Source organism: Brassica oleracea, chromosome C5 (assembly GCF_000695525.1).
Source record: "Brassica oleracea var. oleracea cultivar TO1000 chromosome C5, BOL, whole genome shotgun sequence".
Taxonomy (NCBI): Eukaryota; Viridiplantae; Streptophyta; class Magnoliopsida; order Brassicales; family Brassicaceae; genus Brassica; species Brassica oleracea.
Window position 1 is genome coordinate 46,024,768 of NC_027752.1, and position 23,519 is coordinate 46,048,286.

At 37.5% G+C, this 23,519-nt stretch overlaps 6 protein-coding genes and 1 long non-coding RNA gene across 11 annotated transcripts; 5 read left to right on the forward strand and 2 right to left on the reverse strand.

Annotated features, from left to right (window-relative positions):
* Nucleotides 1-1,395: 1,395 nt before the first annotated feature.
* Nucleotides 1,396-3,728, forward strand: LOC106343948 (protein TRANSPARENT TESTA 12-like). 2 transcript variants are annotated; one of them, XM_013783311.1, is made up of 8 exons: nucleotides 1,396-1,740; nucleotides 1,836-2,377; nucleotides 2,480-2,566; nucleotides 2,635-2,691; nucleotides 2,782-3,020; nucleotides 3,121-3,239; nucleotides 3,326-3,412; nucleotides 3,494-3,728. In XM_013783311.1, the coding sequence occupies exons 1-8, from the start codon at nucleotides 1,462-1,464 to the stop codon at nucleotides 3,581-3,583; spliced, it is 1,500 nt and encodes a 499-aa protein (XP_013638765.1). In that variant the 5' UTR covers nucleotides 1,396-1,461; the 3' UTR covers nucleotides 3,584-3,728. The 2 variants fall into 2 exon arrangements, with proteins under 2 accessions (XP_013638765.1, XP_013638766.1); XM_013783312.1 differs by having other exon boundaries at nucleotides 1,517-1,740; nucleotides 1,812-2,377.
* Nucleotides 3,700-6,193, reverse strand: LOC106343949 (ELMO domain-containing protein A-like). Of its 3 annotated transcripts, none has more exons than XM_013783315.1 (10): nucleotides 6,059-6,193; nucleotides 5,342-5,518; nucleotides 5,172-5,274; nucleotides 4,980-5,083; nucleotides 4,818-4,886; nucleotides 4,613-4,728; nucleotides 4,467-4,521; nucleotides 4,246-4,366; nucleotides 4,025-4,167; nucleotides 3,700-3,941 (listed from the first exon to the last, which is right to left on the reverse strand). In XM_013783315.1, exons 2-10 carry the CDS (start codon nucleotides 5,483-5,485, stop codon nucleotides 3,840-3,842), a joined length of 957 nt encoding a protein of 318 aa, XP_013638769.1. In that variant the 5' UTR covers nucleotides 5,486-5,518; nucleotides 6,059-6,193; the 3' UTR covers nucleotides 3,700-3,839. The 3 variants fall into 3 exon arrangements, with proteins under 3 accessions (XP_013638769.1, XP_013638767.1, XP_013638770.1); XM_013783313.1 differs by lacking the exon at nucleotides 6,059-6,193 and adding an exon at nucleotides 5,832-5,956; XM_013783316.1 differs by lacking the exon at nucleotides 6,059-6,193 and adding an exon at nucleotides 5,779-5,955.
* A 789-nt stretch (nucleotides 6,194-6,982) lies between these two features.
* On the forward strand, nucleotides 6,983-8,335 carry LOC106343177 (ribosomal protein S2, mitochondrial). The gene is made up of 2 exons (XM_013782324.1): nucleotides 6,983-7,724; nucleotides 8,140-8,335. Exon 1 carries the CDS (start codon nucleotides 7,071-7,073, stop codon nucleotides 7,707-7,709), a length of 639 nt encoding a protein of 212 aa, XP_013637778.1. The 5' UTR covers nucleotides 6,983-7,070; the 3' UTR covers nucleotides 7,710-7,724; nucleotides 8,140-8,335.
* Nucleotides 8,336-8,354: 19 nt separating this feature from the next.
* LOC106343178 (protein TRI1) lies at nucleotides 8,355-9,652 on the forward strand. The gene is made up of 2 exons (XM_013782325.1): nucleotides 8,355-8,820; nucleotides 9,340-9,652. Exons 1-2 carry the CDS (start codon nucleotides 8,509-8,511, stop codon nucleotides 9,466-9,468), a joined length of 441 nt encoding a protein of 146 aa, XP_013637779.1. The 5' UTR covers nucleotides 8,355-8,508; the 3' UTR covers nucleotides 9,469-9,652.
* Nucleotides 9,653-10,176: 524 nt separating this feature from the next.
* Nucleotides 10,177-13,114, forward strand: LOC106343606 (pentatricopeptide repeat-containing protein At3g03580). The gene has a single exon (XM_013782867.1). It carries the CDS (start codon nucleotides 10,177-10,179, stop codon nucleotides 12,832-12,834), a length of 2,658 nt encoding a protein of 885 aa, XP_013638321.1. The 3' UTR covers nucleotides 12,835-13,114.
* A 592-nt stretch (nucleotides 13,115-13,706) lies between these two features.
* On the reverse strand, nucleotides 13,707-15,540 carry LOC106293420. Of its 2 annotated transcripts, XR_001260468.1 has the most exons (5): nucleotides 15,299-15,540; nucleotides 14,787-14,866; nucleotides 14,057-14,348; nucleotides 13,918-13,985; nucleotides 13,707-13,838 (listed from the first exon to the last, which is right to left on the reverse strand). It is a non-coding gene; the product is annotated as an uncharacterized LOC106293420 (long non-coding RNA). The 2 variants fall into 2 exon arrangements; XR_001260467.1 differs by lacking the exon at nucleotides 15,299-15,540 and having other exon boundaries at nucleotides 14,787-15,273.
* Nucleotides 15,541-20,645: 5,105 nt separating this feature from the next.
* On the forward strand, nucleotides 20,646-23,519 carry LOC106343659 (non-specific phospholipase C3). The gene is made up of 5 exons (XM_013782931.1): nucleotides 20,646-20,981; nucleotides 21,241-21,632; nucleotides 22,307-22,716; nucleotides 22,800-22,970; nucleotides 23,042-23,519. The coding sequence occupies exons 1-5, from the start codon at nucleotides 20,730-20,732 to the stop codon at nucleotides 23,380-23,382; spliced, it is 1,566 nt and encodes a 521-aa protein (XP_013638385.1). The 5' UTR covers nucleotides 20,646-20,729; the 3' UTR covers nucleotides 23,383-23,519.

Here is a 23,519-nt window from a genome sequence, read left to right on the forward strand (position 1 = left end):
AATGCGGAACGCATTTTCAAAGGGACAAGAGATCACACATGGAAGATCGCTGCATGGATTGTGCATGCGTGTCTGTCTCATACTTGCACAACGTGGAGTCTCTCTGGGTTCCACCATTTTATCCGTCTAGGTCGAAATCGTAGAAAACAACATGCAAGTCTGTACTTGTCCACTAAGTAAATAGAGACGTAGAGATGTAAATACTTTTGCTATATTAAACGAATATTTTTTGCTATATTTTTTTTTTCAACAATATTTTTTTGCTATTTAAACTATATGTAGTGACTTAATGGAAAACTAATAGTAAAAATCTATAATTATTGGTAGTATTATTCACCACTTCAACTTAACTGCTTCACTACAGGATCACTTGGTTTATTTTAATAATAATCCGTTTTCACTTATCTAAATGTTGTTATTTGGTTGTTTTAGCATAAAACAAAAGGTATTATTAGTACATGGTAACAACAGAAGAAGATAATACGTAACGATCGAACGGTGTCGGCAAAAACTACACCTAATGATCGAATGGCCTCGATTGCATCCTGCACGAACAACTAATATGATTGGACCCTGTAACCAGGGGGAAGCTGGTTACAAAACCCTTTTTTATTTTCCGCTTGTCAAGATCAGAAAATCTACTTTATTTTCAAAATTGGTTAATAATTATCTAATTTCCAAAAATAGTATATATGAAAATTTCAGATTAGTGTGAAAATCCATTTAGAGGGTTATAATTTTTGGGTATTATCATAACAACTAATGACTCTGCATTAAAAGATTTGGCATTGAGTTAAAATAACTAAGAACTATGCATATGTGGAATATTGTAGTATTTAAATTTAGAAGATAACTAATCTTTTTTTGAAAAGATAGAAGATAACTAATCTGTGTATAATAATACACCGAGAGGTTCACAAAGTCGGTGTTTACTCTTGTTCACATATGTAAACAGATGCCTAAGTCAAGCATATCTCTATGCGACTAGATGTCTAGAAGTTTCAGTTCTATTCTGGCATATTCTCCTAAAAAAGAAAAAAAGGTAAATATACGTCTTCAGTTTGTTTTCATTTCTTCGTTATTTTCTGTGAATTTTTTTGATGTTGATCATTTCACCGAGCTCTGTTTCTCTGTCTTCTACGCTCTTCTTGACGTTTCTGTATTCTCTCTTGAACCGAGGAGGTAATTTCTCGGTCGATACTTCATAGTATATACAACAGAAGTTTGTGTGTGTATACAATGAATTTTCGAGCAAGAGATGATTTTGGAGAAACGTTTGTTAGCTCGTTTGATATCATTGAATTTATACTCGAGGATTGTAGTTTAAACTCAACATAAAGTTTTATTATTTTATACGGTTTTGATAGATTATAGTAATTGTTTTCTTTTGTCCAAAAACAAAGTAATTTTCCTTGTATTAATTATTTCAGATTAAAGAACCAAAGAAGGAAACAACCAAACATGAGCACTCAAGGAGAAATGGAGGAGAGGCTACTACGTGTAGGATCAGATGCAAAGGATCGTCAAAGCAACAGTATAGAGAGTCTCTATCTGAGAGCAAAGGTTTGGAGCGAAGTAAGCAAAATGTGGAGAATAGCATTACCTTCCTCTTTGTTCCGCATGACTTCCTTTGGTAGCATCATTGTGGCTCAAGCCTTCATCGGTCACTCCTCTAAGTTGGGTCTAGCTGCTTACGCTCTACTTCAAAGCACATTCATCCGCTTTCTCTACGGTTTAATGGTATGCAATACTGCTTGTTTATTCAACATTTTGATACGAAAAAAAATTATTAAAATAGATAGTCTTTTTAGTTTTTGTGGTGTTAATATATATAGGGCGGTATGTCAAGTGCAACGGAGACTTTATGCGGGCAAGCATACGGTGCAGAACAGTACCAGACGATGGGGATATATCTACAACGTTCATGGATTGTTGACATAGCCGTGACCACTTTGTTCCTACCTTTTATCATATTGGCCGGTCCTATCCTCCGTCTATTAGGACAGAATGTTGCGATCACTAGGACCGTTGATGAGATTTATCCTTGGATGATCCCTTATGTATACAGCTTGATCTTTACCATGACTATGCAAATGTACCTTCAAGCGCAAATGAAGAACGCTATTGTAGGCGTGCTCTCGACCTTGTCCTTGGCTCTCGACATCCTTGTCACGTGGTGGTGTGTGAGTTTTATGGGGATGGGGATTGGTGGTGCGCTCCTCGGGCTTAATGTGAGCTCGTGGAGTTTGGTATTAGCTGAGTTTGTGTACGTTTTTGGTGGGTGGTGTCCGTTCACTTGGACTGGATTTAGCACTGCAGCTTTTGTTGACCTGGTTCCTATGCTCAAGCTCTCCATTTCTTCAGGATTCATGATCTGGTAATTACTAATCCTTTAGTATATATTTATTTATTATAAACAACTAAGTTATATGCGAATGTTACTGTTTCTAATCATTTGTTTTCTTTTATTTTGCAACAGCTTAGAGTACTGGTACCTGAGCATCCTTGTCTTGATGGCTGGTTATACAGAAGATGCTAATACAGCAATATCTGCTTTCTCAATATGGTAAATTCAAACTATTTCTACCATTTATAATTCAAGAAGATAAATTATCTGATCTTGAAAATTTGCAGCCAATACATATATACATGGGAACTCAACATATGCCTTGGCTTCTTGGGTGCGGCTTGGTAATGCTCACAAGTTAATGAATGTCTAATTTAAAAATCTTCTTAGCTTATATTAAATGATAGGTAATGTTTTCTTATATGCAAATGTAGCGTCAGAGTGGCTAACGAGTTGGGGAAAGGAGATGCAGCTGCAGTGAGATTCTCTATTAGAGTGATACTCACAGTGTCAACAATCATGGGAGTGATATTCTCTGTTCTATGTTTAGCATTTAGCGGTCAGATATCGTATTTGTTTACTAATAGCAAAGAGGTTTCGAAAGCAGTGGATGATCTATCGATGATCCTTGCTGTTTCAATCTTACTCAACAGCATTCAACCTATACTCTCAGGTCACAATAAAAACAATATATGTTTCATAACTAGGTAGAGGTTTGGTTCTCTTCACATGTCTAGTAACTAACTAACTAACTACTACATGAAGTTAAACAGGTGTGGCAGTAGGAGCAGGGTTGCAGAGTATAGTGGCAGTTGTGAACTTAGTTTCATATTATGCAATTGGTATACCTCTGGGTCTCATCCTTACTTATGTTTTCCATCTCGGTGTTAAGGTAACTTCTTCCTTTCTTAATCTTGTTTAGTACTAAGAAAATATATCTAAAGAAAAGTTCATTACATATCATTGTCCAATATGTAGGGACTATGGTCTGGAATGTTGGCCGGTATTGCGATCCAAACAGCGATATTGTGTTATATCATTTACAGAACTGACTGGGAGTTGGAGGTAAGCAATTATATTTTGTTATTCTTCCTGAAGACATGAATATGAAAATTCTTGAAATTTTGAAATATTCTGCTTTTGTAGGTTAAAAAGACAAGCGAACGTATGAAAGCATGGAGCCTGAAGCCATCTCGTGAAGAGTCGAATCCTATAATAGATGATGAGAGGAAGTGAGAAGTGTTGTATAACGTTGTTCCCTTTTCAATGTAATATGTAAATATTTTGGGGGCCTAATAATGCAACTCTCGTTGCTATATAGCAAGGTCATGTAGCTTTACATTTTTTCTTCTATCAGTTAAAAGAAATAATAACTTGCCAAGCAATTTTAGCAAGAACTGATTATTCATTACACTGTATTTCTCAAATTATTGTATAAACACAGATAGAAATTACAGGAAAAACTAAAGCAAATACAAAAGAGAAAGAAATGTTATTTGTGCAATAGTTTGAAAGAAAGCAAATCTTTAATGCTCGAAACATCCTCCAGGGCCAGCTCATGCTCTAACTGTGCTCTCGTTGATTTCAGAACGTCCTGCGAAAGATAAAACCGGTTAACAGATAGCCAAACCGAAAATTCGAAAACTGTAAACAAGTTTGGTTGAAAGACATGTTTACATTGAATTCCATGTAAGAAGCTCGTTTTGCAAGCCATTGTGCATCCATCATTTGGAAAGCTACGCAGTAAAGATTATCAAACGCCATTTCGTCTTCCTCCAGAAACTCCAAGAACCTTATCCCAGCTAGCGTTGACGGTTTACCTGTCAAGAAACACAAATACAAACACATTTCAACAGTCTGATATCATCGGTTTCATTTGGTTTCTTGAGCAATTTTACCTGATTGGAGATCTAACATTTGTGCAAGCATGAATGAGATATTGATGCCAGCGACAGCGAAGGGATATTCCCATTCGGCTCTTGTTCCATCTTGTTTATGTAACAATCTATGGAATGATTCCTGTCACGGTGAAAAAGATAAACTCTTGTTAGAATCATAGCGAATCAGAAGACTAGTGATGAAGCTGAGAGTATATGTGAATAGGAGAAGCATCACAAACCGGATAGGTCTTTGCAAAGAAGATCAGATTCTCCAGTGATATATATCCTCCACCTCTGCAAATCAAGTTATGAAACCAACCATCAGTTAAATGACTAGTGATGAAGAAGAACTAAACGAGCATTTATTTATACACTATTGTGTTACCGAAAATCTGTTGAAGGGTCTGTTCCTTGCCATCCCATCTCCTTCCAGAGTTCGGATTTAAGAGGTGGTAGTTCCCTCTGTGGATACGCTAACCTCCATAGTTGTCGTAGTGCATCCTGTAAATCATGCAATTACATAATCTCGACAAAAGTGTTGATATGTGGAATTAACTATAGCAAACAGAGAGTCCATGAAAACAACGTACTTGATGCTCCATTCGAGATCCATCAAAGGGTATTTCTATTCTTCTCTTAATGTTTCTCAGCCTTTCTTCCTAGTAAGAGGTAATCAAATACAGAATGTGATCTTTACAGAGATATGGCATACACACGGTGGCCACAAGATAAGATAGATGCTTTAAATATACCTGTAACATACTAAGAGGAGGTGGCAAATGCCTTCCACCAGAACCTATATGAGACAGAGAAAGGAACTTCCCAAAGAGCGAGCCAGATCCAAAGACAACTTTCGCTGCAAAACCAATAAACAAGATGAAATGTGACAATCCCTTTTTTAAAACAATCAAGGAGTAATAGTAAACAAGACAAAAAAACCAAACCTATCCACTGAGCCCATTGTGCAATCAGCTCAGAAAAGATAAACGTCCAGTGAACTTGCTGTTTCTTCCGTTCTTCTTCCCAGATATCCTCCAGAGTAAGCTCCTAAGAGACACATCACAAATGATAATAATGCATAAAAGTGTTCCTCTAGAGAAAAAGAAACACTAACCTCATTGTACGCATCTTTACTATCGCTACTACTTCTCAACAGGGGCTCGCTTAAAGTTTCGGAGTCTGTTGCATCATAACGTTCATACTTTCTCCCATCTACATCCCCGTGATGAAGCCGTCTCCTAAGAGTCGCAGATGCCATCTTGTAAACCAACACACAGAAGCGAATAAGCCCCTGCAGCATAATAACATAAATCAGACCAAGCAAATACAACAGCAAAACAAAAAAACATGAAAATTTGAGACTGTTGTGTCTTGCTAAGAAACCCATAATGCAGCAGAAAAAAAAAAAAAAAAAAAAAAAAAAGCCTTTCAATTTGTTAAAGTCTTGGACTTTTTCCACACTAGAGCAGAACAGAGATCAATCAGAGAAAACGAACCCTAATAAGCTTCAAACAGACACCAAAACACGTGAGATTAATTCAACAAAAGGACCTTTTCGATCTAGCAAACTACACACCGATGCAACTGCACAAAAAGTCACCAACCATTGAATCGTTACAATACTCAGAACATCAAAAACAGAGCTCCTGTCACAAACCCTAAGTTCCAATCACAACAGAGATACCGAAAAAGACACAGAGAAACCCCCAAAATTTTCGACCTTTTAATCTCAAATCAGGAAGCTTTATCCAAAATTTGTAGGAATCTAAGATAAGACTATAAGAAGAACAATATACAATTCCGGAAAAATGGGTTTGATAGGTTAGCTTACAGGGAACGCGATCTCAAGTGAAAGATGAGAGCTTCCTTGGTGAGAAAGGTAGGAATATCTCACGAAAACCCAATGGAAACAGTCTCCGGCAACGGCAGAAGAATTTCCACAAATTCTATTTTATTTTGGGATTTAATATCTCCGGTTTAAATGTCCCGTTAATACATCGGTAGACCAAAATGGACCAGATAACATTTACCGGACCCGACCCGGCCCAACGCTAGATTCATCTACGCCCGGACATTTTACCCGGATCTAAAGACCTGACCAAAAACCGATCCGAAAAACCCAACCCAAAACCGATCAGAACCGATATTTTTATTTTATTAGGTCTTGTTGGATCCGACCCGACCTGAACCCCATATCCGAATGGGGGTACTCAAACAACCCGAAATTTTATATACATATGGATGTTTTATAAATTTTTGGTATTATGAGTATTTTTTAATTTTCAGATTTGAATTTTCAGGTATGATTTTAGATTTCAGGTAAAAATTTAGATTTTAAAAATATAATTCAGATAATCAGATAAAATTTCGGGTATTCTTCATGTTTTCAGGTCAGTTTTAGATTAAAAAAAATTTCATATTTTTTGAGAATTTAAATATTTTCAGGTATGTTATGTATGTTTTAAGTTAAGGTAAGTAACATAAAACATACATAACATCCAAAAAAAAAAGTAATTTTGGGCATGATCAAACCTGACCCGAAACATAACAGAATCCAGACCGATAAATTTTTATTATTCTATTAGATTCAACTTTCTAAGATTTAAATTGATTCGGGTTCGGTAGGATTCAGGCCGAACCGAACCCGAATCGATAAATTCTAATTATCTGTTTAGATCGAAATATCTAAGACTCGAAAAACCCGGATCCAGACAAGACCCGACCCGAACGTCTGAATACCCAGTCCTTCGTTCATCATTTCTTCACCAGATCTAATCCCAATCCGTGATTAAACAAACCCCTAGAAACCTCTCTCTCTCCGGTACCTTTCTCCGATCAAATCAATGACGCTCCACGGGGCGGTAATCCAGAAGCTCCTCAACACCGGCTCCCACCTCGGCCGCCGCGCCGCGGAGCACCATTTCAAGCAATACGCCTACGGGACCCGCAACGGGATGACCATCATCGACTCCGACAAGACCCTGATCTGCCTCCGCAGCGCCGCGAGCTTCGTCGCCAACCTCGCCAGCGCGAGGGGGAACATCTTCTTCGTCAACACGAACCCGCTCTTCGACGAGATCGTCGAGCTCACCTCGCGCCGCATCCAGGGCGACGCGTACAACCACAACCGCTCGACGAACCTCTGGAAGATGGGAGGGTTCCTGACGAACAGCTACAGCCCCAAGAAGTTTCGGTCCAGGCACAAGAAGCTCTGCTTCGGGCCGACGACGATGCCTGATTGCGTTGTTGTGTTTGATGCCGAGAGGAAGAGCTCGGTGGTGTTGGAGGCGGCGAAGCTTCAGATTCCCGTGGTGGCGATCGTTGATCCGAATGTGCCGTTGGAGTTCTTTGAGAAGATTACGTATCCTGTCCCGGCGCGTGACTCGGTGAAGTTTGTGTATTTGTTTTGTAATGTGATCACCAAGTGCTTTGTGGCGGAGCAGATGAAGATGGGGATCAAAGATGGGGACTTGGCTGCTTGATTGATTGGTTTATGAGTAACAAAGTTTGAAACTTTTTTTTAGTATTTGAATAATTGTTCTTCAGAATTTGAAGTTCTGCACATTTGGATGATTTTGCTGAAAGATTTGTTCATTTCTTGGAAATGCTATATAGATTATTTGTAAGAGACATGTTAGGATTGGTCTAGGAAGTTTTGTATTTAACTATATAAAGCTGTTTTTCTCATTAATCTTACTCAAATGATTTACTATTGTTTATATAGAACTAAGTAACAACTTGATTCTATACAGTTACAAACAATTATAGTGAGCTGTAGAGAGAGTTTTTATATATACTGATTGTTAGACAGTGTACCTGGAGGTTTGTTATTGCTTAGGATAAGACTCATCATGTAGACATTCTATTACCATATATGTTCCATGATTACTTGATATGTTGTCTATGAAACAGTGAGCTTGAATTGTACATGAGGGATGGTTGTAAAGATACATAGCAACCTTAGATTTTTCCCACACCAGCCATTACTTCTCCATGATCCATTGACATCAGAGACTCCAAGAGACCCATACTCATTCCAATCGTCCCTGAACTCGTGATTTAAGCTCACAGAAGAGATGTGACTCGAGCAGGAAGTTTGAGAACTTCCCCCCCTGATAGATTTGAAAGTTGAAATCTTTGGTATCAAAGAGGCCAAGTTTCATATCTTAGAAAGCGACACGTGGGAGAGAGAGTCAAAGGTCAAACCTTTTTTCCCCCAAATACTTTCTTCAATAAATTCTCCAACATCACACAGTACACTTCTCTGTCACTAAGCGAGAGATGTCTTCCCTTGCAGCTAGGGTTTTCAGATCGCTTCTAGCTCCTGCATCTCGAGCCGCCACCTCTTCTTCCCGAAGTGCAAGCACTGTCGCCGCTGGAGGCACCAAGAAGTCGGCGGCGAAACCGAAGGCGAAACCTAAGCCAAAGTCGAAACCAGACTCTCTGGCGAAGAAGAAGACGCCGAGGACTACGGGAATCTTCAAGGCGACGACTGTCTCTCCAGCTCTCGCTCAGTTCCTTGGTACCGGTGAAACCACACGTACCGACGCCGTCAAAGAGATTTGGACCTATGTCAAGTCCCACGATCTTCAGGTTTACTCTTATCTCCTCTTCTCTGCATTTTGTGTGTGTAAAGTTTGGATCTTGCATGTAGAGGAAAATTAGGGTTTCGTTGGTACATTTTACTTGATGAAGTTCGTAGAGAAGTTTGATAACTAAAAAAGATTCACTTGTGCTTTCCAGATCTGAAAAGCTCTCTCTGTTTTATCCCTGGTTGTGTCTTGTTGTTCTGCTGAAAAAGTAGTTTATGTCGCAGAAGTTACTTTGCTTAGAGTCTTTACACTTATATCTAATTTCCTCTCAGTTGGGTTTATGTGTCGTTGCGACAACTCCATTGTTATATATCCTGTCTGGAAGATATGGTTGAAGTCTTCAAAACCTTTGTCTTTTTGCTTTATGAACCTAAAAATAGCAAGGAAAACAATAGTCTTTTAGGGGTAAATGTGAATCGAGCTGATACATTCTATCTGGTTGAGTGAAGTTGTTAGAGAAGCACCAATTAATCACAATGATTCTTTCTTAAGTATTGTGGTGAATGTTGTTTTGTAACAGAATCCTGCTGACAAGAGGGAGATCTTCTGCGATGAGAAGCTGAAGCAAATCTTCGAAGGAAAAGACAAAGTCGGGTTTCTGGAGGTCACAAAGCTCTTGTCCACGCACTTTGTGAAGACTACTGCTTGACTCTTAGCTCAACATGGAAGGAAGCTCTTGTTCTCGTTCTTAACGTTGTCAATAATCTATTAACTCTTTTGGTACCTGTTTAAAACGATTGTAAACATGGTTTGACTTGTGAAGAAAGTGTCTTGACATCAAGTTTGCAAACTATTTATCTTAATCAAGTAATTAACTACTTCATTTTTATTAACATTCCATATACTTACCATTCGATCACAAATTATAGAATTAGTACAAACATTGGCTCTAAAAATTTATATTAATTTCTATGTGATAATTCGTTTTCAGAATATATTTTTTTTTTTTTGGAATGAAATTTTCTCAAATTGTTTCTTTTAAGTTTTTTTCATAAAAATAGTTTTCAAAAGATCAAAATAAAAACTTTTAATTTTAATATTTTTTTTTTAAATTTGCAATTATATCTTCAAAACTCTTTCCCTTAACTGCAAATCATAAGTTTACATTAGTTAATTCTAAGATATAAATGTATTTTTATCCTTAATACAATTTCTTTCAATCATTTTCTTCGTTAAAAACTATTTTTGCGACAAAAACTTAAAAAAAAACCGACCTAGAAAATTTCTCTTAATTAAATCATTAGATTATTTTTCACAAATTCATTAGTCAACTAATGAAGTTATAAAAATTAAAAATTTGAATTTTAAACGGAAACTAGATAACAAAAGAAGAATTACGCGCAAACATATAAGCTCAATGGTACCGTCATCAGCTTCCATCTCGAAAGCTCTTTCATCATCATCATCATCCACCCTCAAAGACCTCCGCCGAATCCACGCCCTCGTCATCTCTCTAGGCCTCGAACGCTCCTCCGACTTCTTCTCCGGCAAGCTCATCGACAAATACTCCCATCTCAAAGATCCCCGCTCCTCCCTCTCCGTCTTCAAACGAGTCTCTCCCGCGGAGAATGTCTACCTCTGGAACTCGATCATCAGAGCGCTTTCTCGCAACGGTTTGTTCTCCGAAGCACTCGAGTTCTACGGGAAGCTACGCGAGGCCAACGTTTCTCCCGATAGGTACACGTTCCCTCCCGTCGTCAAAGCGTGCGCGGGGGTATTCGATAAGGAGATCGGAGATTCGGTTTATAATCAGATAATCGAATTGGGTTTTGAGTCTGATTTGTACGTGGGGAATGCAGTTGTTGATATGTACTCGAGGATGGGGGTTTTGTGTAGAGCGCGGCAGGTGTTCGACGAAATGCCTGTGAGAGATTTAGTTTCTTGGAACAGTTTGATCTCCGGGTTTAGCTCTCACGGTTATCACGAGGAAGCTGTGGAGCTTTATCGTGAGCTGCGAAGAAGCTCTTGGATTATGCCGGATTCGTTTACTGTGACGAGTGTTCTGTATGCGTTTGGGAATCTGCTGGCTGTCAAAGAAGGAGAAGGACTTCACGGTTTTGTTATGAAGTCAGGTGTTAGCTCTGTTGTGGTGGTTAACAATGGATTACTCTCAATGTACTTGAAGCTAAGGAGAGTAACGGATGCGAGGCGAGTTTTCGATGAGATGGTTGTTAGAGACTCAGTCAGTTACAATACTATGATCTGTGGGTGTTTCAACTTAGATATGTATGAAGAGTCCGTGCGGTTGTTTTTGGAGAATCTTGATCAGTTCAAGGCGGATATCTTAACGGTTAGCTCTATTCTCCGTGCCTGTGGACACTTAAGGGACTTAAGCTTAGCAAAGTACGTTCATGAGTACATGATGAGAGGTGGATTTTCGGTTGGAGCTACTGTGGGGAACATCTTGATCGATGTGTATGCAAAGTGCGGTGATGTGATCGCGGCAAGAGATGTGTTCAAGGGGATGGAGTGTAAGGATACTGTTTCATGGAACTCGTTAATCAGTGGGTATATACAAAGTGGAGATCTTTTGGAAGGTGTGAAACTCTTTAAGATGATGATGATGATGGAAGGGCAAGCGGATCATGTCACTTACTTGATGCTTTTATCTGTCTCCACACGTTTATCAGACTTGAAATTTGGGAGAGGGCTACACTGTAGCGTGACAAAGTCTGGTTTTTATTCCGATGTTTCTGTTAGTAATGCTCTGATTGATATGTATGCTAAGTGCGGGGAAGAAGGAGATTCTCTGCAGATATTTAATAGCATGGAAACTAGAGATACAGTAACATGGAACATGGTTATTTCAGCGTGTGTTCGTTCTGGAGACTTCGCAAGTGTTTTGCAGGTAACTACACAGATGAGGAACAGCGGTGTGGTGCCTGATATGGCTACTTTCTTAGTTACATTGCCTATGTGTGCTTCACTTGCTGGTAAACGACTAGGCAAGGAGATCCACTGTTGTCTTTTAAGGTTTGGGTATGAATCGGAGTTGCGTATAGGGAATGCACTGATTGAAATGTACTCAAAATGTGGTTGTTTAAAGAGCTCCTTAAAAGTCTTTGAGCATATGAGTAGAAGAGATGTTGTGACATGGACAGGGATGATCTACGCGTATGGAATGTACGGCGAAGGTGAGAAAGCTCTTGCAGCTTTCGCAGACATGGAAAAAGAAGCCGGTGTTGTTCCGGATAATGTTGCCTTCATTGCCATCATCTATGCTTGCAGCCACTCTGGTTTGGTGGAACAAGGCTTGGCTTGCTTCGAGAAGATGAAAACTCAGTACAAGATCGAACCGGTGATGGAACACTACGCTTGTGTGGTGGATTTGTTGTCAAGGTCTCAAAAGATTTCGAAAGCCGAGGAGTTTATTCAAGCGATGCCGGTAAAACCTGATGCTAGTGTATGGGCATCTCTGCTAAGAGCTTGTAGAACAAGCGGGGACATGGAGACTGCGGAAAGAGTTTCTAAGAAGATCGTTGAACTGAACCCGGATGATCCAGGCTACTCTATTCTAGCATCAAATGCGTATGCAGCGTTGAGAAAGTGGGACAAAGTGAGCCTAATCCGCAAATCCTTGAAAGACAAAGAGAGAAAGAAGAACCCTGGATATAGCTGGATTGAAGTGAGTAAGAAAGTTTATCTGTTCCGCGCAGGAGATGTTTCAGCTCCTCAGTTCGAAGCCATACAGGAGTCATTGGAGATGCTATACAGCCTGATGGCTAAAGAAGGGTATGTTCCTGATCCACGGGAAGTGTCGCAGAATCTAGAGGAAGAGGAAGAGAAGAGACGTTTAGTATGTGGTCACAGCGAGAGGCTAGCGATTGCGTTTGGACTGTTGAACACAGAACCAGGGACTCCATTGCAAGTGATGAAAAACCTTCGTGTCTGTGGTGATTGTCATGAAGTCACGAAGCTGATATCGAAGATAGTAGGGCGTGAGATATTAGTGAGGGATGCTAATCGGTTCCATCTCTTCAAAGACGGAGCTTGTAGCTGCAATGATCGGTGGTGAATAGCGTTTTCAAATGAATAGCGTTTTCAAATGAAGATAACATAAGCAGTATCGTTTTCAAATGAAGATACATTTTTTTTGTGCAACACAAATGAAGATACATAAGAGTCAAATCAATCATATGTTTTTGCACCAAGAACTTTGTTACTAGAAATCTTATAGAAGTACTTTCTCGGTCGATTATTTTGAGCACAAGGAAACAATATTTCTTTGTGGCATTTGTATGCTCTTGTTGTTGTAACTGGCACATAATCTTTCGTAACTTACTGTTTCAAATAATGTATTTGGGTCCTATTCTTTGTTTACGTGGAACTTTGACAAGTAATGAGGTAATCTCTAATCACAATGCTTAATCCCTTGTCTAATCTGTAATCACAGTGCTTATAATCTTTGAAAGCACTTCCTCTCATATCATCATCATCATCATCATTCGCTTGAATATAAAAAGCCCCATCACCATAATCATCATCATCATCGTTCAACAAATTATTCATATTTTTCTTTTTTTTAACATGTTCTTTTGGAGTTTGACTCTGCTTGCTACGGTTACACTTACATCGCTAAATGAGTAAAATGTTCAGAAGATTTCAAGAAATGCAAGCTTGATTATCACTTTATATTTGGATCCATGACAAATGGTCTAAAAGTAGAGCAATTGGGTGGACAAAAGACAGCAATGAGTTTCAAATTACAAACAAGAAAAACAGTGTCTGAGACATGCATCAGGACACTCAAACGGTCGAAGCAGAGTACAACATACATATATATATTTTCTACATTCTACATTTCACTATTTATTCAACATATATATATATATATTTTTTTTTGAATTAAAAAATAATATATTGAGTCTTCTAAGGTTTACTTTTTAGTAACTAAACAATCTCTAAAAACCTTTAAGGTGAGCTCATAATCTCGTAGTAGAGGACAGAGAAGTTCAAGGCCAACCCCAATCTGACAGGATGTGTAGGAGGAAGTTTAGCCTCAGCAGCAGTAGTGACAATCTGTAAAGGAAAAAACTGATAAGTTTAGATAGAACAGAGAGTATTCAATAAAGACTCTCTATATGTATAGATAGAACACCTCATAGGCTTTCAAAGACTGTGTTCAGTGGCTTCTTATGCAAGATAGCGGTAATAGTGTTACCTTTCCTGCAAAACGAACCAAACAAATCTTCAGAAACATGTAAGTAATCTTTTAAGTGAGCATTGTTATAGCTTACATCTTGCTGAAGAAGATGGTTGATGGTCTCGGAAGCAGAGGGGATGAGAGATGCTCATCCAACACAGACTTATCAACACATATGTTTGAATGCTCTATAGCTCAACCATCTCTCATCCAACACAGACTTATCAACACATATGTTTGAATGCTCTATAGCTCAACCATCTCTCATCCAACACAGACTTATCAACACATATGTTTGAATGCTCTATAGCTCAACCTTGTCCATATAAGCTTTGATCCTCTTTATATTATTAACATCATTCGCTTTTCCACTAGCAGATTTCTCTCTTATCCAGTAAAAGCAACAAACACAAGAAGAAAGTTAAAACAAGCAGAAAAATCAAAGGAATCATAAACATAAAAGCAAGTAAGAAACACAAAACAAGAAAGCAAATGTGATGTTGATTTTAGAAAAAAAACAAGAGGGAAAATTGCTTCATTAGGAGATTGATTACGAAGAACTAAATGATCATAAGTGCCAAGACAAAAGAAATATACAATCGCTAACCGGATGTTAGAAATATACAATCTCTAACTATCACTGACCGGATGTTACTTCTAATACTTTTCACAAATTACACATTAAGTTTTCATTATCAACCAAATAATATAGAAATTTTCCCCCAAGTTTGAAAGTTTTTTTTTTTAACATTGTAGTGAAAATAACTTTACAAAATCAGTTTATGGTTATTTAAAAAAGTTTGAGAAAAGAGGAGCGTACGTACCCGTGTAGACTTTGTCCATATAAGCTTTGATCTTCTTTGCATTATTAACATCATTCGCCTTTCCACTAGCATATTTGTCTCTTAGCCAATAAAAGAAACAAATACAAGAAGAAAGTTAAAACAAGCAAAAGGATCAAAGGAAACAAAAACATAAAAGCAAGTAAGAAAGAATCTACGCACAAAACAAGAGGAAAAATTGCTTCATTAGGAGATTGATTAAGAAGAACTAAATGCTCATAAGTGCCAAGACAAAAGAAATATACAATCGCTAACCGGATGTTAGAAATATACAATCTCTAACTATCACTGACCGGATGTAACTCCTAATACTTTTCACAAATTACACATTAAGTTTTCATTATCAACCAAATAATATAGAAATTTTCCCCAAGTTTGAAATTTTTTTTTAAAAAAAATTCCAGTGAAAACAAACTTTACAAAACAGTTCATCGTTAGTAAAATAAAAACATTTTGTTTTTGTTTAAAAAAGTTTCAAGAAAAGAGAAACGTACCCGTCCTAGACTCTGTTTCCATGGGAATCGTCTCCTTTTCAAGCAACTCTTTATCCCGACGACTGGAGTTAGTTATCACTGATGTGAACAACATTGAGCCGTACGAACTCTTCTCTAAAAGCTTAAGCACTCCATCTCCGGCTAAATCTTTTCTTTGCCGCAAGTAATCGGAGAAATAATCTGAAGAAGGAAGAGAAATGAAATAATTGATTCATCCTCTCTGATAACAAATATAAATAGACCCCAGTTTTCTTTTTCTTTGCAACACTCCCAATGTCCATTTTTGCATCACTCCCAACATTGTGCCGTTGTTTACCACAATCCAATAAATACTAGCCGTTGGATTAACATAAATATATTACTTTTTTATTGAATTTACTTTTAGTGCACCAAAATAATTTATTATATTACCCACTGTAAAAATGTTCAAACACCTCACGTTCCACTCTATCCTACGTGTATTTAAGATTTTTTTCTGGTCAACTTGTATTTAAGTTTCACATTAAAATCTAAAACAAAAATCCGATTTTAAAAAGCCTATGATGTTACTAAAGTCTAAAAACCTTGGAGTAGAAAAAAGCTGTTCTTCACATAATCACATTAAAACCTGAGTTATCTCGGATTGTTAATATAAGATAATATATATAGTCCCAAGTATGTTAAGAATAGTCCAAGTCCATAACCAAACACCAACCACGGGAAGTAGCATTTCACTACTCCTTTGTTGTTTTCCCTGTCATAAGCGACTCAAATGGGTTCAACATTAAATACGGACAGTGTTTGAATCATTATATGATTAGTAGCTGCATGAGAGGGTTAAACCCAAAAGAGGGTCATGCATCACTGAATAAACTTTATTATGGTCTCGATTGAGTAATTCACAGAACGAACATGATTTCAATAGAAAGAGGATGTGATGAGAAATATAATTGCATGGATAATGGTGATCATGTTGTGATACCATCACAATCAGAAGTACCACATGCTGCAAACTCAAACGTATTTATTTACTAAGTTATTCTCTTGTTTTCTGCGTCATGATTAGTAAAGTATACAAAAAATGTAAAGTTCTTGTTTGTGTGTGAGGGGATATATAATCCGACAATGTGTAGAATGTTGTGATGTTTTATTTAAGAAATTAAAGCTCTAATAGCTTCTAACATAATGTTTTTACTTTTAATCAAGAACTTACCTATTTTCATATTTATATACTTTAGTTATTCGATTGATGAGTAGATCATATTAAAGAGTAAACATAATACAAGTGGGTCCTAAACTTTAGTTGTAAATTTGTTATTGTAAATGATTACAGAATATAACATTTCTTAATTAATTTTAACATGAATGCATCTGCAACGTATTGTTACAAATCATAATATATACTAAAAGTATTATTCCGATTTTCTACCTGTTATATGCAATATTGAAGAGGATATATCGTGACTCTTTTAGTTAACAAAATGTATTACTGGACAATTTTTAAAACATATTTAAAACTAAAATCGTAACTTTGTAATACTCTGTTAATAAAATGATTCATGCAAAAACGTGCTATACACTAACAATGTATCCAATAATTAGTGCCTAATTTTATTTTAATCGGTCAACACCTAATTCAGCTACTAGGCTTATTTTAAATGATACTAGATTTTGGTCCGCGCTTGAAAAGCGCGAATATTTTTTGTTGTCCGTTTGATAAAATTTGAATAAATTTATAACTTTTTATTAGGAATAAATGATTTTAAACTTTCTCTATTATAATGTTTGAATTTTAAATAGTATTTTCATATCCAATCGAGATATACAGTATGTTGTGAACAGCCATGAATTAATCAAGAAAACAGTAGAAAACAAAACATATTGAGGCAAATACCCGTTTAGGGTTTTTTATTATTGTGTGAATGAATAATCTTACAAACCCTTAGACTCATATTTATAGCAGCTTCAAACCCCGATTTCCTTTTTTTTAGAAATATATACTTATTTAGAAAAAGTAAATTTTCCAAATCGTCCGATCCACGAGTGCTGGACTTTTACTGGTGCACAGAGATTTAAGACACACAGATGCAACATAGTCAAACCGATAGATTCAATAAATCTGTATATAGTCATATTTTGAATTTAATAAAACAAAATATGATAAAAATACGGTAAAAGCCAAAACATGCTATTAACCCGCTATCATTTTTCAGGTTTTCAGGTACTTATGATCTTTGGCAAAACTTAAATATATGAACCGACCTATCCATGCTACATACTCAAATATTACATGTATTTTACATGTATTTGAATTATGATTCCAAACTGATCCGAACATGAAAGAACCCATCTAAACCTGAATAAAAAAAAAATCAAATATCTATTTGGGTCCAAATGTTTAGAATCCAAATAACCAAGATAGAAAGGAACCGATCCGAATACTTGAGTACCCAAACCTATTTTCTCATTATATTTTGTGTGTATTTTATAAGTTTTACATTTGTTAAATTGATATGGTTTAAGATTTATTTGATAGATTTTTTTAACTAATTCAATAGAACATATTTGTAAGATTTCTCATAGTTTTTAAACTTTATTAATATTTTTTTTATTATAATACATTCTATAAAAATTAAGTTAACATAATATAAATATAATTTTATTTTAACATATGATATGCGATTTATCAAATTTAATTTTGTAAATATTTGAAACTATATAAGATGTCATGATACAATGTTTAATGATATTATTAGTACATGTATAAAATATGGAATATTATTTTAGCTTTAATATGATTGTGATCTTAGTGATATTAATATCCCACACATATCACAATGATTGTGATCCCACGAAATTAGGGGTGTTCGTTAATTTTTATGGTAACACAATTAATATCTCACGAACATCACAATTTTTCATAGGTAGTTAGAGTTATTAATTATGTATAATTAGAGTGATTAATTGTAGGACCAAAAAAAAAATAAGTGTAACAAAAAAGTCCAAACAACTTTCATAAGTAGATTTATTAAAACTTCTTCCCAGTATTGATACACGACTAATAATTGATGCAGCAGCCAATAATAACCAGCCAATAGTAAAATCTGGAAGCATATCTCTAATCTACCTTCTCCATGCCCACCTTTTTCCCAGTCTCCTTACCAAATTTACATTAAACTATATATGTGAAAACCGATAATCCCAAGCTGCTAATATGCTAACAACATGAGAAAATGTCCCGACAGACTTTTCTCTCTCTACACTTTTCCTCTCCCGATTTTCTCTAAATCTCTAGGATTTTCGTTGTTTCATTCATCTCCGGCGATCGCCGCCAGGACTCGTAATCTTCTTGTTTCGCTTCTTTTCGTCGTTGTCTATCCTCCCCTGTCCTTTCTTCGGTTAAATCGATTGTCCTCTTCGGCCAGATCTAGTTCAGATCCGGTGGTTTGCTGCTCCTGAGTCTTGTTTCCGGTGGTTCTAGCGCTAGAGGACGACGTGTTTGTGTTCTCCTGATCTGTTTCTCTTTGCGGCTGAGTCTCCTGTCCAGAATTTTTTTCCTCAGAGGTGCATCGGTTCAAGTGGTGGAGCGCGAGGCTATGGTGAGCCTAAGCTTTTATCGGTGCACTCCTCCGTGTGGTGGTGTACCTGGTCCCGATCTGGAGTTTGTTGTCTCCTTCCTTCTGCTGGTGGTCTCCAGCGGGTGCATGTAAGTTCTTCGGGGTCGGTCTTCGAAACTCTGGCGAGCTTTCGTGGTGACGCGCGCAGGACGTGGTGGTGGCGCGTGCGTAGTCGAGCTTCATTTTTTTACGTTCTTTCAGAGCGTGTGCTCCGTTCTTATCTGGAAGTTGTTCCCTCCATCGTCCAGGAGCCTCTCGTCTCTCTTTCACTCCAATAAGGTAGGCGATTCGATCTTGGCTCCATCGGTGGTACGAGTCTGGGTCTATTACCCGTGCAATAGCTGGTCGATCGGGCGGTTCTTTCTCTTGCGGTGTGGTGTCCGGAGGGCGAGACTCTTGCGGTCCGATCTCTCTATATGAGAGTGAGGTTCAACGGGTGTAATGGTCATGGTGGGTGGGGCTGGTGACGACAATCTCCTTGTTCCCCCTCCGAACGATGACATCATCGCTAGGAGCTTGTTCTCGTACCATCGGATGTCATCGTTGTCGAGTGGTTTGAATTTGTTCGTAGTTTGATTCTCAGTTCGGTTCAGGTTGGGGAAGGGTGGTATGAAGCTGCAGGAGCCGTAGCATCAAGGTTAGAGGGCGCCTTTCTCTCGGTAGCTTCTGGTGTCCCGCTCTCGACCCCGACCGCTTCTGTGTGCTTTGGTCTGACTGTGTCTCGTTGCTTAGCTGGGTTGGAGATTCAGTTGAGTCGTTGGTTCGGGTTGATTTCATTACCGTGTAGTTTGTGTTTAGTTTAATTTATGCATCCTACTATGATAAGTTTCATGGGCTTCCAACTTAAAACCAATTGACAATTAGTGGATTGGTCAAAGCCCCTTATATATTACGCAAATCCCTTTCATATTTTCGATGTGGGATCTTCTCTCCAATACGCTCCCTCGAGATAATGGTGCGTATAACCATTAATCTCGCATAATCCATCATACCCCTCCGAAATCATGCTTTATTTTCTAGCGATCTCGACGAAACTGAGCCTTCTATGGACCATCAGCTAATGGGATGATCGGGCCACTGTCCGAGCCGGATTAATGGGTCATGTATTGGGCCGGCTCTGATACCATTATAAGTTTCATGGACTTCCAACTTAAAACCAATTGGCAATTAGTGGATTGGTCCAAGTCTCTTATATATTACTCAAATCCCTTTCATATTTCCGATGTGGGATCTTCTCTCCAATATACTACTAGTTTTCTTATTGTAATTATGTCTTAAACTGAAAAATTGGTATAATAATATTAACATTTTACCAAAAAAAATATGAGAAATAATTTATTCACAATTCATAATTTCTTACAAACTACACAATTCACAATTTTCAAAGTAAGTTTCTAATACCAACTACGCAGATGCTCAAGTAGTACATTGATCACATATGACATATTTTAACAAGCAACGTCGAGAGAAAAAAACACAAATTAATAGATTGGAAATAGTTAAGAAGTTTGTTAAGTCAATATATGGCTACAGAATATAAACTTGTAAAACGTTTTTCTTCTGCCACCTTGCCGACCGTGACAAATCTGACGTTGCTAGATTTTTCTTCTTTATACATGGTAAAGAATAAAATAATAACATTACAAAACCATTTATGTAATGAGATCTATGTGATTTACTTACCATATAAAAATAAATGAATTGGACCTCGTGTTTCCTTGATATCAACCCTATAAAATAAGCTATCATTTCGTTAGTAATTCAGAGAGAGAGAGAGAGAGAGAGAGAGAGAGAGAACTACACAAGTCAGATTGTTCATCAAGAAATAAAAGATAATGGTGGAGGAGACCAGCTCAGGCGGTGGCTCATCAGCTTCTCCGATCAAAACCATCGTCGTTTTGGTACAGGAAAACAGGTCGTTTGATCACATGTTAGGTTGGTTTAAGGAGCTAAACCCCGAAATCGATGGAGTATCCGAATCCGAACCAAGATCCAACCCGATATCCACGTCAGACCCGAACTCTGCACAAGTTTTCTTCGGCAAAGAATCTCAGAACATTGATCCTGATCCCGGTCACTCCTTCCAGGTATACCACCGGTTTAGTTTTGAATCCTTGATTAGAGAAATTATATTTATTTAAACCGGTATAAGGTTCGGTTTATGTTGTTCGGTGGTTTAGTCTCTCTTACTTTGTCTAAATTACAGTATTTGGTATGGTAAATGGCTTTTTATTTATTGGTTCTCTTTCGGTTTTCATCCCGAAGCAAAACCAAATAACCAAAATAAAATCGGTTTCTTTTAGTTTACTAAACCGGTCATTGATTCATATTTTCTTGATTTTTCAGGCGATCTACGAGCAGGTGTTCGGGAAACCTTTCAGTGACGAGAGTCCATACCCGGCTCCGACAATGAACGGGTTCGTACAAAACGCAGAGGCCATCACACCAGGGATGTCGGAGAAAGTAGTCATGCAAGGGTTTCCGCCTGAGAGGCTCCCCGTGTTCAAGGAGCTAGTTCAAGAATTCGCCGTATGTGATCGGTGGTTTTCGTCGTTACCATCGTCAACGCAGCCTAACCGTCTATACGTTCACTCGGCTACATCAAACGGTGCGTTTAGCAATGACACTAACACACTGGTCCGTGGGTTTCCTCAGAAGACAGTGTTTGAATCACTTGAAGAGAGTGGATTCACGTTTGGGATTTACTACCAATCTTTTCCTAATTGCCTCTTTTACAGGTAAGATACTTTCCATTATTTAAGAAACAAAATATAAAAACGTAAAAGTCAAAGTTACGGGCTATGATTGTAGGATTATAATAGTATATGAAGATGAAGATGACGACAAACATGATAATGATGAACCGACGAAATGTTGTGACACCTAGATTGCAATATATCTACTATTCATTTTAATATAACGAAAATGAATTCAAATCCTCCATGATTGATCTATTCTTTTCAAAAAGAAAATGTTTCATGTAGTAATGATCAAGTACTAACCACTAAAGTGCTTTAGGAAAAGGAAACTAATTAGATTCTTTCGATTTGTAGTCTATATTAAATGGAGTTGCTTAGTAATTATATTGTTACATTTTATTACTAAACTCCAAAAAAAAACATTCAACAGTATAAAATAATAATTCACATTTTTGTCGGAAATAATAATTCACATGATCGTACTGTTTCTACAAATAATTTGATTAAGACGGATCACAAATCTTGATTTTTCAAACTTATTGTATCAGAGATTCGATTTTGGGGGAAGATAATAATAATTGAGTTTTGCATGTGTCCAAGGAATACGTTGTTTCTTGGTGGTCTATTTGGTACTTTTGTATACTTATTAGTTATTAAACAGAACTAGTCATGTAAATGTAAGAATTCGCTAATTTAAAATTTAATTCAATTAGGAACATGAGGAAGCTAAAGTACGTGGACAACTTCCATCAATACCACTTAAGCTTCAAGAGACACTGCAAAGAAGGGAAGCTTCCAAACTACGTGGTCATCGAACCGAGATACTTCAAAGTTTTGTCTGCTCCGGCCAACGATGATCACCCCAAAAACGACGTCGCTGAGGGCCAAAACCTAGTCAAGGAGATCTACGAAGCCTTGAGAGCTAGCCCTCAGTGGAACGAGATTCTCTTCGTTGTTGTTTATGATGAGCATGGTGGTTACTATGACCATGTCCCTACTCCAGTCACAGGTGTTCCAAATCCTGATGGTCTTGTTGGAGGCCCGCCGTTTAACTTTAAATTTGACCGGCTCGGTGTTAGGGTTCCTGCATTGCTAATCTCACCTTGGATCGAACCTGGAACCGGTACGTATGTTTTTTATTGGAACCGTCAGCAGTATTGTTGGTCCAAACCGGTTAATGATTTTGATTAACACGACATGTTATAGTGTTACACGAGCCAAACGGACCAGAGCCAACGTCACAGTTTGAGCATTCATCGATTCCAGCGACACTGAAGAAGATATTCAACCTCAAGAGCTTTCTTACAAAGCGTGACGAATGGGCCGGAACATTTGATGCTATCATCAACCGTACCAGCCCAAGAACTGACTGCCCTGGTAACTATCTGTTACTAGTCGATCATGGCCCATAGGTTCGTTATGTAATACTTTTTTCTTGATTTTTTCAGTTACACTACCTGAACTTCCAAGGGCAAGAGCCATTGGAACACAGGAAGAAGATGAAGATCTCACGGATTTTCAGATTGAGCTGATTCAAGCAGCGGCTGTTATAAGAGGTGATCATATCAAAGACATTTACCCGTTGAAGCTAGTGGACAACATGAAGGTTTCTGATGCGGCTAAGTACGTAGAGGAAGCTTTCACTAAGTTCTATGGTGAGTCCAAGAAGGCTAAAGAGGTAGGTCGTGATGAACATGAGATCGTTGATCTTTCTCAAGGAACTACTCGTCACTCAAGTCCAAAATCTTTTATGCAAAAGTTTTTCTCTTGCTTGATTTGTGATAATTGAACCAAGCGTTACTAAGTTATTCTGAGACTTGTGGTGTTTTTAATTTTTCTGGATTTGATGTGAGGAGTGTATGAACTATTGTTTTTGTTTGTTTTCGAATGTGTTTATCTATTAATTTTTTTTACATTCATGTACCA